Here is a 14,748-nt window from a genome sequence, read left to right on the forward strand (position 1 = left end):
TTTGTTGATTAATGTCTTTCAGGGATATTCAAATGCTCAGAAGAATATTCTTCTTCAGGTGGATCAGAACTGTGTTCGCAATTCTTATGATGTCTTCTCTTTGCTGCGGTAAGAAACTTCTCAAACTGCCTGCATTTTCTAAAGAATGTTCCTCATTTTGAGTTTGTGACATTTCTGTGTGAGGAAATGTATGGGAGCTTTAGAAGTTGTTACTCAGGCTTAGCATTTTTTTGTGAGAGCTTCATAAATTTTGTAGCTACAGTGATTTAAGTTTATCTGTTTCTCAAAGCCTTTGGAAAGCCATTTCCTTTCTCTGGACAGTGGGAGAGAATGATTGGAAGCCAGTGATCTTAAAACAGGGACATGAGCTGTTTCCGGTTTTCTGTACTATAAAGAGCAGCAACCAGAGGTACAGAATTTAGACTTATCAAAATCTTAACAACTACAACATTACTAAAAAAGCCCTCCAATAGCCCCAGACATGGCTTAGAGCTTTGACCTGCTGTTCATCTTAGAAGAATCATATTTGGCAAGGCACGGGAGCTTTGCATGAATCTCAGGCTCAGAGGCTTAACTAAATGCCTTAACTCTATATTTTCATAATGTCTGGGCTTAATTTTGAAAATTTTCTAAATTTGTTTTTAATTTTCAAAGTGGTAGATCATCAAGGACATTTTCCCAGGAGGCAGGCAACCAAAATAAATGCAGTTCAAAATAAAGGTAACAGTGACGTTCAGCCTATGTTCACCCTACTTAGACAGATGGTTCATTGAAATTTGATTTTGGCAGCAATTTTCTAATGTTTACATAACACATCATAAATTTCAGACCATTAGACATCCTCAATATATCTACTAGAGGAAGAGTCCAGAAGGATGGTTGGACTCTTGTCCAATTGGATGATTGTTTGTTTTATAAACATTATGGAATGGGCCTTTCCTTTGCAAATCTTGAATCTTATTATACATGATGATAAAGTTTAGTCACATGCCTGTGTAAATTGCTCTTAAGAGACCATGATTTCAACTATAGTAACCACAGACATTTGATGACTTTTGATTCTTATCTGGAAAGTACTTCCCCTTTGACTTCTTAGGATATGTAAGAGAATGGACAGGATTGGTAATTGGATGGAAAGCAGGAGGTGTCAAAATATATAACTCATAGTTTTGAGCCTATTCGGTTTGGGAGTACATTGAGTTTTAAGTATTAAAAAGAAGAATGTACAGAAATAGTTTGAAATTTGGGTAAGCCACTGATATTTCTTGACCTGCCTTTCTCAGTGAAATGAGGGTATGGATATTACTATTTTAAAGATACTTTCCAAGTGTGAGACGGTGTGATCTTATTAGAGAAATCCAGAGAATTAAAAGAAAAAGAAATATGAAGTCTGTGAAAAGAGGAGGATTTGGGCAAGGCGGCATCATAGAAACTAAGAGAATAGAGATTCAGGCAGGATTGAATGCTCTCTAATGGGATAGGAAAATAAGAACTGAAGAAATACTGTAGGATCTTGGGAAGCAGCATGGTTTAACAGAGAATGCTTTGGTTAATTTGACCCTGACTTTAGTTCTCCCTGGTTTATCTGAATTCATTTAACTTCTCGGATTCTTCTAAAAGGTGGGAAGCAGCAATGTTATAAATTTGTGTAATTTATACGCATTCCCACAGTTATTCTCTTACTGTCTTAGAAGCTTTTTGTGTTCAGACATCAGGGATCAGCCCTTGTCTTCAGTGTAGAAGCTGAGGCCAAGAGGTGTTAAATGATTAATCGGAGAGCACGCAGCAAGTAAGAGCTAGACTGGAAGTTGGTGTGAAGGTTTTCCGGCAAGCAAGTTTTGCAGATCCTTTTCAGAGTCTTACCTTTCTAGATTGGTGGTTGTTAAGGTTGTTATAAGGTGCACATAGCATAATGACAGGGAAAATTTTTTGAAAATCACAGAGCCCTCCATGAATTCAAAATCATCAGATGCATTTGGTAGTTAGTTGCTCATTTATTTAACATTGATTCTTGCAATGATAATATGTCTTAGGGGTTTCATTTCTAAGATGCTTTCCAGATTCCTCAGGGGTGTCAGCAGTTTGAAATGCCTTCTTAGCAGTGGCCTTCTCATTACCACTGTGTAAATCATTTATAGCTGGTAACATAGATGTATTCTTTTGAATCAGGTCAAGCGCCTATGTATCAACCAAATTACCTGAGCCCGGAGAGTTACTCTGGAACTAGAAACTTTACATTGTACTTGTCAACATTAAGGAGTAAGATGGAACTTTTTCTGATAATTCTCTTAGACATTAGTAAAGAGTAAACATCATTTATCTGCTAAATTAAAACTTCTTTTTTTCTCATAGTTCTTGACATGATTTGTGTAGGGTGCTTTCTGGGAAATTTAATTTTGTGCTGATTAGCTTTGTTCAGTTTCCCTTCTTTTACTCAGTCAACATTGGTGATAGAGTAATTTTTATTTTATTTTATTTTTTTTTTTAATTTTTTTTTTTCAACGTTTTTTATTTATTTTTGGGACAGAGAGAGACAGAGCATGAACGGGGGAGGGGCAGAGAGAGAGGGAGACACAGAATCGGAAACAGGCTCCAGGCTCCGAGCCATCAGCCCAGAGCCTGACGCGGGGCTCGAACTCACGGACCGCGAGATCGTGACCTGGCTGAAGTCGGACGCTTAACCGACTGTGCCACCCAGGCGCCCCGATAGAGTAATTTTTAAAAGTAGTATGTTTTTCTTTCCCTGATGCCTTTTTTTGGTGTATGAAATTGTTACTTCTTGATCGGTAATTTTATGTGAAAACACAGAGTCTGAATTCTTTAATATCACTTAACTTCACAAAATTCTCAGTGTCATTTGGTGTCAGGACTAAACCCAGATCTCTTGATTCTGTTTTTTGAGAGTATATTCTATAGAAGTTAATGATTTTCATTATGTTGCTGTGCCACTAGGATGCCTATATTCCTTCCAGTTTTTAAATGTGAATGCCTCGGAAAAATAGGAAATCTTGACTAAGGCAAGGATTTTGCAGCATCTACGACCAGAGCATTAGGACCCCACGTCAGATGTGTTGTGACATTTCGTAGGAAGACAGTGACCTGAGGTTTTATTCAGAGTTTTCCTCCCGTACTTAAAAACGTAGGCTAATTTCAGTGTTACCAAAGTAATAGCAGCTCTTTCCAAATTTACATGCAGTGTGTGTGATGGTAATTAAATTTGTGCTTCTCTAACCCTTGGAAATGCCTGGATTAAGTGTTCCACTTATTTAGGAGCCACTTTACTCGTTACATTCGATACTTTAAATTAGGATGTTCACCACAAGGTGTCAATGTTGCTCTTTGACTGGCACTTGAAATTTCATTTATTTTATGGTTTTGAACTGAGACAAGCTGGATTACAAAGTACAAGTGAGCATTTATTTTTAGAAGTTAACTTTTTTCCTTTATTATTCCTTCTAGGTTAAAGAGTTCCTAGGCTTGTTGGATAACTTTCTTCTCTTCGTTCTGTTGATTTTTCAAATCCTGTTGGTGATACGGAGTTATTGAAAGGTTAGAAGGAGAAGGAGTGATGTGGTTGGTGTGCAATTGAGATCTCTAGCTGTGGGGACAATGTGGGATCAGCGGGATGAGGCTGGAAGCGGGAGACAGCTGTAATCCGGTGTGTTCTCTGAGACTGAAAGATTACTTTTGATTTTTAAAAACTCTTTTTTTTTTTTTTTTTTTTTTTTGGTTCCTTTCATGCTTCCTCAAAAAAGGTAGCTCTACTGTAGTGAGATAATCTTGGTGTTCTTCTAGTAGTTTTTATTGCCCCTCCCTCTTCTTGACCTGCTTTTGCCAGTTTAAGAAGTGGAAGTATGGTGAAGGCTCATGGGCCCTCCACCTTCGTTCCAGTCCTAACAGTGTCATAAGCCCATCACTGGATGCAAACCTTTGGGCAGATTACTTCGGCATGCCTCAAATCACTTGTGTAAAATGGCAATATTTTTCTCATAGGGATATCATGAGAATTAAATAAGGTAAAAGACGTAAAAGGTCCTAAGACAGTACTGACATAGAGTAGACATTCAATACAGAATAGTGTTCATTTTCCCCTTTCCTTCCCCCATCTTGGAATTCGCTTGCTTCTCAGTACCAGTGCTCTGTTTTTATATTAGCATTAACTTTTTCAATCTTCAACATAATTTCTCTTTCTTTTCTTGCCATTCTAATGTCTACCACCCAACCTCTGCTTTTAGAGTTCCTTTTATAAATCCTGAACAATCACAATAAAATCATTTAACGGGTTTATGTCTTTTCTCCCCAGCAACATTGAAAACTTCTTAAAGGAAGGGATTATTTCATATGGCTATATTTTATTCCGTCTTTCGGTCTTACTGACAATTCATGGTTATTTTGGAGTTCCCATGGACGCTGTTGTGACCCTGGAGACTTAGGTCCTGTGGATCCTATGGCCCTTCTGCTTTATTCTTTCTCCCTGAGTGCTCTCTTCCATGGCTACAGCTGCACCCAGCACACCCTCATGTTAGTGACTCTCAAATCTGTACCTCTAGTTCCTTCCCCTCTTTTGGATTTCTGGTCTGTATTTTCTAGTGACCCTTAGACATTTGTACTTCCATGTTCTGTAGGAATCTCAGCCCTAACGTGTCCAGAGCTACACTCATTGGTGTAATACTCCTCTTCCTTTTCTTTTCCCTGGATGTCTGATGTCCTATATATCATCATCTCAGGCACCCAAGGGAACATACCCCTCTTTATTCCCATCTCTATTTTCTGGGACTGTTTCCTGACCTCCCAACTAGTCTCCCTACTACCAGTTTTTCCTGCATGCAATTGGCTGCTATTATTTATTGAACAGTTACTTTCTGCCAGGAACTTTTCTCAGTGCTTAGCATTAATCAACTCTCTTAATTTTACAGCAACTCTCTGTGTTGAGATCTGTTTCTATACCTATTTAACAGATGAGGAAATTGAGGCACAGAGTAGTTTAGTAGCTTGTCCAAGGTCACACAAGTAGTTCCTATTAGCCTGTATTCAGATCCAGAAACTCTAGTTCCTGAGCCCATATTCTTTTTTTTTAATTTTTTTTTTTTCCAACGTTTTTTATTTATTTTTGGGACAGAGAGAGACAGAGCATGAACGGGGGAGGGGCAGAGAGAGAGGGAGACACAGAGTCGGAAACAGGCTCCAGGCTCCGAGCCATCAGCCCAGAGCCTGACGCGGGGCTCGAACTCACGGACCGCGAGATCCTGACCTGGCTGAAGTCGGACGCTTAACCGACTGCGCCACCCAGGCGCCCCGAGCCCATCTTCTTAATCAGTATATTTTACTCCTTTCTAATCTTTTATATTGATTTGGTACAATTTATGTGCCACATTGCTGCCAGAGTATCCTTTAAAAGAAAATACCAGTTTTGCTACTCATTGGGCCTCGAAATCTTTGAGCCATCACATACAGGATATAGTCCACAGTTGTTGTTGTTGTTCTTCTTCTTCCTCTTCTTTTTAAAGTGTCTTTATTTATTTTGAGGGAGAGAAGGGGCAGAGAGAGAGAAGGAGAGAGAATCCCAAGCAAGCTCCACGCTGAGTGCAGAGCCCAGTGGAATCCAATGTGGGGTGTGATCTCACAACTGTGCGATCATGACCTGAGCTAAAATCAAGAGTCGGATGCTTAATTAACTAAGCCACCCAGGTGCCCCAGAAGTCCATACTTCTTAATGTGGTATTCAGAAGATGTTGCTCCTTTTTTTTTTTTTTTTTTTTTTTTTAAGTAATCTCTACCCAACGTGGGGCTTGAACTCACAACCTCCAGATCAAGACTCGCATATTCCACTGACTGAGCCTGCCAGGCTCCCCTCAAAGGACATTGTTTTGAACACTCTGTAGGGACTAGTATCCTTCTTTCAAGTCCTTCTACCACTACCTGTGCAATTAATAGGTAGCATTTATTGAGTACTTACTGTGTTATAATTATTCATTGTCTGATTCTCTCTCCTGTTAGCACCCCCAAACTGAGGGATCCTTTAGGCAGGATCTCTTGTTTTATTGGTCTCTGCATAAGCCCTATCACAATGTATCTCGTAAGCAGACAATAAAAGCTCTTTTGATCAAATTGAAAATTGAACTATTTTTCAGGTTACAGGGGTTTTTATTGTTTTAGTGATTGGTTTTGGCTTGCATCTGGCAAAATGAGAGTTGTAAAAAAATTCTAGGCCATTATCTAAAAAAGTGTTGAAAATGTAATCAGATCTGTGAACCTTCAGCTGCCTCTTTTCTTTCTGCCACTGCCCTCCACAAAACATCTGGCGAGATTTCAGGATTTTGGGACTTTTAGTCTTACTCTCCTTGTATGGATTTTTCTGGAAGACCTTTTTCTGGCTGTCTGGAGGTAAATTGTTACTCCCCTCCCTTTCCCTGCTTTGATAGAAAATACTTTCTCCTATAGAATTTCAATTTTAAAAGGGAAATGCTTACATCGAATGCATTATTCTTCGGGTAATGTTTAGAAAACAGATGGGATGAGATGTATAAGGGCATTACCCTGTATAATCTTTAAATTTGGGATATGATAACCAGCTTTGGTTGAGGGAGGGTCTTTCCCTCTTTCTGCCTAATGATCTCTCTTTGGTAATTGCAAGTATAAGGAATATGGCTAAGAACCCCGCCATAGGCAAAAGATTATCATAGAATTTATGTTCTAAAACTCCTATATTTTGCCATTTGTAGCAGGGACTAGGCTCTTAGTATCAGTGTGTCATTTTTTTTTTTTTTAATTTTTTTTTTTAAGTTTATTTATTTTTGAGACAGAGAGAGACAGAGCATGAACGGGGGAGGGTCAGAGAGAGAGGGAGACACAGAATCGGAAGCAGGCTCCAGGCTCTGAGCCATCAGCCCAGAGCCCGACGCGGGGCTCGAACCCACAGACCGTGAGATCGTGACCTGAGCCGAAGTCGGACGCTTAACCGACTGAGCCACCCAGGCGCCCCTCAGTGTGTCATTTTTAATAAATTAGAAGGGGAATCAAGAGGATTCCTGTTAACATAGACACACTGACAGCAAAGAGCAGTGAAAGCTTGCTGGTAATTTGCTCTCTTTCTGATTTAGTCTTTGATTCAGGGACATAATTGGGTGGTAAGTCATATTAGCTACTGTCCTACCTTTAAAGTCACTGTGTTTGGATTCATAAACGGCACCGTCACTACTAAAAGAAGGGTAGGGAGAAGTAGTCCAACTGTAAAGAGAGACTAAGTGAAAAAGCATAGTTAGATTACATCTTGTATGTGTGTCAGTCCTATACCCAAGCACATCTCCATATTGCAGTTCATAACTGAAGTTAATAATGAGAAGTACTTAGTAAAGTGTATTGGTTTTCGCTAATGCTGTCTCTAATGGGTGATGATACTGAAGCACAGAAAGGTGAAATGACTAGCTTAGCACCACAGTACAAATAAATGTCAAAGCAGGTTTGAAGAAGGTCTGGACATGTGCTTTTCTCCATTATGCCAGGTTGATACCAAACCATCAGTAAAATGTAAAGTTGTGATTATTAGAGCCTGTGTCAGAACGCAGGGACACGTGATAAGTTTTAGAAAGGTGTTCAAGCAAAATTTTAAATGAAAAGTTTTGGTATTTGATGTCAGCTTTGGTTAAACAAAAACAGTATTTATCTGTAATAGCACATTTTATTTATTCATCTTTCTCTCCCCACACACATAAATATGTATACATATACATAAATACACTTAAACATACGTATATGTGTTTGCAGAAGTAGAATTTGAACAAAATAACTTTAGGTGCCACTTTTTTCTCCTTCGGTTTACATTTTGGCTTGTCTCCTTCCTGAAGCCTTTCTCCCCCACTACGTTGCCAGAAAAACACAAGCTGTAGCCTGAATGTTTGTCATCTCCACCCACCCCTCATCCATATGTTAAAACCTAATCCCCAGTGTGATGGTATTTGGAGATGGGGCTTGTGGGGTCTACCCTCAAGATGGGGATAGTGCCCTTATAAAAGAGGCCCTGGGGAGATACCTGTCCCTTCCACCATCTGAGATTATGGTGAAAAGATGACTGGCCGTGAACCAAGAAACAGTCTCTCACCAGACACCAGCCAAGCAGGTGCCTTGATCTTGGACTTCCTGGCCTCTAGAACTGTGAGAAATAAATTTCTGTTTATAGCCCATCCAGTCCATAGTGTTTTGTTATAGCAGCCTGAGCTAAGATGCCACCCAGACATGGAACACATGTCCACGTGACCCATAGTCACCAACTCACCCATGTTAACAATTTGATGTGTGTCTGTATTTTTTTCCCATGGTCTTTTATATATATGTCATAGATATCACTGTATACACATATACATACGTATGTATGTGTGATAAGAGTTTTAATTGCTGTTTGACAAAATTATAGTGGATATTATATACATGACTCTATATCTTATTTTTCTTGCTCAGTATTCTATGTGCAAATCTCTTCAGTTCACTCTTTTAATGGTTTCATAATAGTCCATGATAGAGGTGCACCATATTTTTCAACTAGTATCCTGTTGATAGGTGTTAATATTTACTATGGCTCTGGTTTTTTGTTTGTATGTTTTGCCACTCTGCACAATACTGCCGTAAATTTATCTATATATCTGTGTATCTGTATCTTTATATTTATGATGTATTCATTTGTGCGAATTAAATTTCCAGGAGTGGAACTTCTGTCAGAGGGTGTGTATAGTTTTTAATATTAAGAGACGTCAGATTGTTTTCTCGAAGAGTGCAAACAATATGTGGCGTTATTCCTTATCCTGAATCCCTGCTGGCAATGGGAAATCATTTTTTGGTGCTTTTTGTTAAATCTCATTAGCCTCAGTGTAAGTGCTTCATCTGGGCTACAAGTGACAGTGAACATCTTTTCTTGAGTTTGTTAGCCATTTAGTGTATTCTTCTGTGAATTTGCGTATTCATATACTTAATCTGTTTTTATTGTTGCTTACATTTTTTTCATAAATTTTTAAGACTCCTTGTTATTGTTTCCAAACTTATCAGTTATATCTTGAGTTAGTATGCCTTATACAAAAGTTTACGTTTGTTATATTATATAATTCTACTTTTTCTTGTATAGCTCCTGAGTACTCTGTCTTGGCTTAAGAAGTCTCTCTTACACTTTGGTTCTGCATACATTTTATAATTTTTCTTGAGGCTTATATTATTTTACTTTTTAAATGAAATCTTCAATACGCCTTGGAATTATTCTTAAATATGTATGTAGATATCCCATATATTGTGAGGTAGATTAATTTTCTTCACAGGTGAATATCCAGTTGTGCCGGTACCTATTTTTTCCCACTGAATTTAAATACTACTTTTGTCATATACTCAAAGCTCATATCTGCTGGGCCCATTTCTGGATTCTCTTTTTGGTTGTGATCTTTTTGTCTATTCCCTTGCCAATTTCAAGTTGATTTCATCAGGGTGGGTTTTTGATATGTTGTGCTATCAAGGCAAATCCCCTTCTTGCTACTCTTCTTTTTCATAACTGTTTTTGGCTGTTCTCAGAACCTTATTCTTCCATATGAACTTTAAGGTTATTTTGTCCTATTCTTAGAAAAAACTTTATTAGAATTTGAATGAGAATTTTGGTATCCATTGGCTTCATATGTTTTGACAGAACTGTCATTTTTATGGTATTAGTATTCCCATCCAGACATGGTATGTCTTATATATTTGTTCAAATTTTATTTTATTCCTTTAATAAGATTTTATACTTTTCTTTATATGATCATGTGCTTTTCCACTAAGTTTGTTTTTAAGTACGGTATCGTTTTTACACTATTGTATAAAGTATATTTTCCATTTCCATTGCTTCATAGGGAAAAGCTGTAATTTTAAGAAAATCTTCTATGTCTGTATCAAGTTATTTTTCATGTTATTATTGGTTTTTAAGGAAAGCTTTCTTAGATTTTCTTGGCATATACTCATTATCATCAATAAAATGTAGGTTTATTTGTTCTTCTCCAGTGTTTACAGTGATTTTCTACTCTAACTGCATTTCCTAAAACTTCTAGAACTTGTAAAATAATGCCAAAAAGTAATGGAAATAGTGAACATGCTAGTCCAGTTCTTGGTTTAATTGAAAATGTCCAATATTTTGCTGTTCAGAATGTTTTGTTAATTTTGGAAGATATTTTAAATAATTCTTCTTGTTTATTTTATGTTTTTTATTAGGAATGGATACTGAATTTTTGGCAATGCCTTTCCAAAGGCATTTATTATTAACATGTTTTTCTTCCTTTAATTTATAACTGTAATAAAGAATGTAGATTTCCAGATATTGCATTATTAGTTAGCTATAGGGTATTCTTTTGCTCAGTACTATAAATCAGGTTGGTGTGTAGCATTTGTAACATGTAGTTATTTTTTGGGCGTTGGGTGGGGGAGTGGGGCAGGGTAGGTAACCATTTTTCCTCAGATCTTAAAATTGAATTGGCAAGTTTTTCATCTTTTTCTATGACCCTAATCTGTAAAATGATAATAATAGCATCACCCTTATTGGGTTGTTTGGAAGATTCAATGAATTCATGTGAAGAACTTAGTACAGTGCCTAAATATAACTATATATGTTAAGTAGCATCATCTTCAGCTGAAACCCATTAAATAATTTTGGAAATTTTAAATTCTTTAAAGGTCTGTTAGAATTTAGCTGTTAAATCATCTAGTTTAGTTTTTGCTAAGAAACCATGTATTTCCTGTAGATTTTTAAATTTATTGCTGAAATGGTATGTATGTTTTTATTTTATAATTCTCTTGATCATTTTAATAATTTACAGCATCTTTTCTAAGCCCAGAAACCACTCTAGTATTTCAGTGAGAAATAGTGTTATATTATGAATTCCTCTTGGACAAGATGCTTTCTGATATTGAAGAATTCTTTTACTGTGTGAGCTAACACAAATTATTTGAGATACTTTTTGCCTTTAAAATGTTAGAAAGAGAATGAAGAACTTAAACTACACAAGCTTAGTGAATTGGGATCTAGTTTACAATATTATCCCCAACCCGACATATACCACCAACCTGACTTAGAGTAGATACTCAGTAAATATTTGTTAAATGGTTAAATTAATAAATACTGGATAAAATACAACCTGGTTGGATAATAGCTGAATAATAGGTAGGTCTTTGGAGGAATTTTTTTAAATGATCTTTAATCACCTTTCCAAAGATAATACTAACCTTGGATATGTTCTCTCCCAATGATACTATGTTTTTAATATAAAATATCTGAGTATTTAATTTTAGACAAAGCATTTGCTAATGAAAGCCATGTAAAGGCATCATATGGTAAATTAACTCCGGTTTATTAACTGAGTTGACCGATGGATCTGATTGTCTTTAACTGGGACTTTTCTGTAGGCTATTCATGCTGCTAAGTCTATTTTCTCTAGTCTACTAAATGTTCAACAGGGAGTAGGAACATAGTGGGTAAATTAAATGAGCCCTCTCCAAAGCAGTGTTTAGAATTCCTGGTTTGGAGCAATAGTTAAGTTTTAAATGTTGTTGGGATAGTCACGTGCATAAAATCAGTGTAAAGAGGCACAGAGCATACACTGAGGGCAGGTACGGATAAGAGTAGTCTTCTGCCTGAGAGAGATGTTCTCTGACCCTCCCCCTGTCCTTCAGTTCTGGCTTGAATTCACAGGGCTGCTTTACTGAGACTGCTTTGTCTAAGAAGTCACTGCAAATGATGGCTTTACCGTCACACCCCGCATAGCTGCCTTGTAACTTCTGCATTCACACTGGGGCCAGGCATGTTCCAAGGCAGCTTTCCAAGCTTTGGTGATTTCACCCTGATGTCTCTGCCAATCACAATAACCGCTTACCATTAAACACCTACCCCACCCATAACTTGATTTTTTTACATGCTGTTTTATTAAGAGAACTTATCAGAGATTTTAGGAGAATTAATATGTTATGCTTATCAGGATAGCACCTGACCCTTGAAGTAAACTTTATTTTAAAAGTGGGACATTTTACCTTGGAAGAGAATCCGAGAGTCAACATGTTTATCTGTTGAGGAGAGTGGACATTGTAATAATAATAGCCTCATTCCTATGGTTGCTCCTTTAGGACTAGAAGTACTGTCTTAACGTGAGAAGCCAGATTCTTACTTTGGGGACCTGTATTCTACTAGGGTATATTAACAGATACAGCAAGCAAAGGAGTCTCACTATATTCATTGAGAAATTAATAATTTCTAAATATTTTGTTGGTATTGTAGGAATAAGTGAGAATCTCACCCTTCTGTATGCCTACACAGGTGGTAGGGAGGGAAAATAACATTTGAGTGTCTAAAACATGGAAGACATTTAATGCAAAAAACTTAGCATACATATTTTTATAGTATTCACAATCGCATGCTACTATTATAATTCTATTTTACCGGGAAGCAAACCGCAGCTTGGAAAAATTGAGCTAGTATATTTTCAGAGTCCAAACATGTTCAATGGCAAAGGCCTTTCTAATCTATTTCTCCGTCTTACAGAAGAATTCCCTGTGACATTTCTTTCTCTCCTTGAAACTGCCTAACAGTATCCATATCCCTTCCAATAAAATTTCCTTCGTGATGCACCCGAGTGTAGAGCGGGCCGGGCATTTCTCAGTCTTTTAGCACTTGCACAATGGAGGCTTTCATTTCCTAGAGCGATCTGAAGTATGTTTAGCACACTCATCCCTGTGTCTTCCCATGTTGGAGGTGCTGAGTAAAGCCTGCAGGTTTGCCTTTGAGGAGTGTCTCTATAATTCTATGACCACGCGGTTCCCTTTACTTCTTTTCCCTCTGTGTGAAGAGATTGGACAATGGTTTTTCCTTGGTTGGCCTCCCTCTCTATTTTCAAGCCTCCAATCCTTAAATTCTGATTCTGTAAGAAGCACACTGATGCCCTAGAGGTAAAAATGAGTTTTCCACAGTAGCACCGATTATTCCATCTCACAGATTCTTTGTTTCTAGTGACAGAGTCAGGTATGAACCTTGGAATAGGACTGGCTTTAAACAGTTTCTGGGGACATTTAAACATCTGAAAAACTCAGTGTAAGCAATAAATGGACTCAACAGCTTTCGAAAAGGAGCTAAGATGATCTAATGTTGCATTAATTAAAATACAGTGTCCATATCAAGTCTTCATGGACTTTTCATTAGCTCACATCTGGAATATTCTGTTTAACTTGAGTCCCTGTTTACTCTAATGAAGAAGATCTAGGCGAGATGGCCCCTAGAGGGGTTTTAAAGCAGTCATATGAAAACTAGTTAGGAATAGAAGATATTTAGCTTAGAGAAAAGAGGACTTTGACGATATAGTTGATGCCTTAGAATTAAGTTGGCAAAAAATTATTGGGTAATAGTATTAAAACAGATGCACTTATTGAATGTGTATTGCCAGCTAAATCCTCTCTATGCTTTATCTCATTTAATCCTCAAAGCAAATTTATGTGATTTATGCTATTTTTTGTTATCCCTATTTCGGTAGTGAGGAAACAGATCCGGAAAGGGAAATTGACTTGCATAAGGTTGGATTGTGACAGAGCCAGACAGATAGATTTCCTTTCCTTTCTCCCATGCTGCCACCCACATTCTATAGAATAAATATTTAGGTATATTTTTCCTGTGGGTAGAATAATGATAGTGCTAAAGGGGATCAAGAGTACTGAGGATGCTAGAAGGAGTTTCGTATGTATGTATGTATGTATGTATGTATTAATTTATTTGAGAGAGAGAGAGAGAGCGTGTGTGTGTGTGTGTGTGTGTGTGTGTGTGTGTAGAGGTGCGGGGCAGAGGGAGAGAGAGAGAATCTTGAGCAGGCTCCACAGTCGGTGTGGAGCATGATGCGGGGCTCAATCTCATGACTGTGGGATCATGACCTGAGCTGAAATCAAGAGTTGGATTTACCTGACTGAGCCACCCAGAAGTCCCATGATGAGTTATTTTAGATAGGGTGACCATGGAAGACCTCACTGAGAAGAAAATACTGGAACAAAGCCTTGAAAGAGAGAACGAAGCAAGCTGTGTGGGTATCTGTGGGAAGAACATTCTAGAGGACACAATTAGCAGTACAAAAGCCCTGAGGTGGGAGTGAGCTTGGTTTGTTGCAAGAACAGGTAAGCGGTTAGTCTATAGTGAGCCAAGTTGGCAGAGGCTAGATTGTGTAAAGTTTTAGATTTTTTCCCCAAGTATGATGGGAAAATATTGGATGGTTTTGATCAAGGGAGCGATGTGATCTGATTTTTATTTAAAGAAAATGGGTCTGGCATGGAGAACAGACTGAGGGGAGGGAGAGTGGCAGGAGAGAGATTAGTTAAGAGACTCTTGTCACTTGCAGGTAAGAGGTGAGAGTGACTTAGGCTGTTCTGGTAGCAGTTGAGGTAAATTAAGCGAAGTGGTACTTTTCTGGACATATTTTGAAAATAGAGCTAACCAGACTTGCTAATGGAATCAGTGTGCATATGTGGGGTAAATTGGACTTAAGGATAACTTCTAGATAATTAATCTGAGCAACTAGGTCAATTGTAGTGGTATTTATGAAAGTAAATTCTGTGAGATTCCTGCGGGGGAAAGAAGCAGCAGGCAATGGGGAATCAAGAATATATTTGGGACATGTTGACTTTTGAGATAGGTATTAGTTGTGAAGGTGAGGGTGCTGAGAGGCAGTTGGATATGCAGTTTTGATATTGGGGCTAATTGGTGCCAGAGATGTGAATTTGGGA

At 37.8% G+C, this 14,748-nt stretch overlaps 1 protein-coding gene across 2 annotated transcripts in view; it reads left to right on the forward strand.

Annotated features, from left to right (window-relative positions):
• Positions 1 to 14,748, forward strand: part of UVRAG (UV radiation resistance associated) — a 296,618-nt gene that overhangs the window by 80,901 nt on the left and 200,969 nt on the right. For both annotated transcript variants that reach the window (XM_060605582.3, XM_078433088.2), the window contains exon 6: positions 23 to 108. In XM_060605582.3, the coding sequence (XP_060461565.1) occupies positions 23 to 108 (86 nt within the window). The remainder of the gene's footprint in view (positions 1 to 22; positions 109 to 14,748) is intronic.

This window comes from Panthera onca, chromosome D1 (genome assembly GCF_046562875.1).
Source record: "Panthera onca isolate mPanOnc1 chromosome D1, mPanOnc1 haplotype 2, whole genome shotgun sequence".
NCBI lineage: Eukaryota > Metazoa > Chordata > Mammalia > Carnivora > Felidae > Panthera > Panthera onca.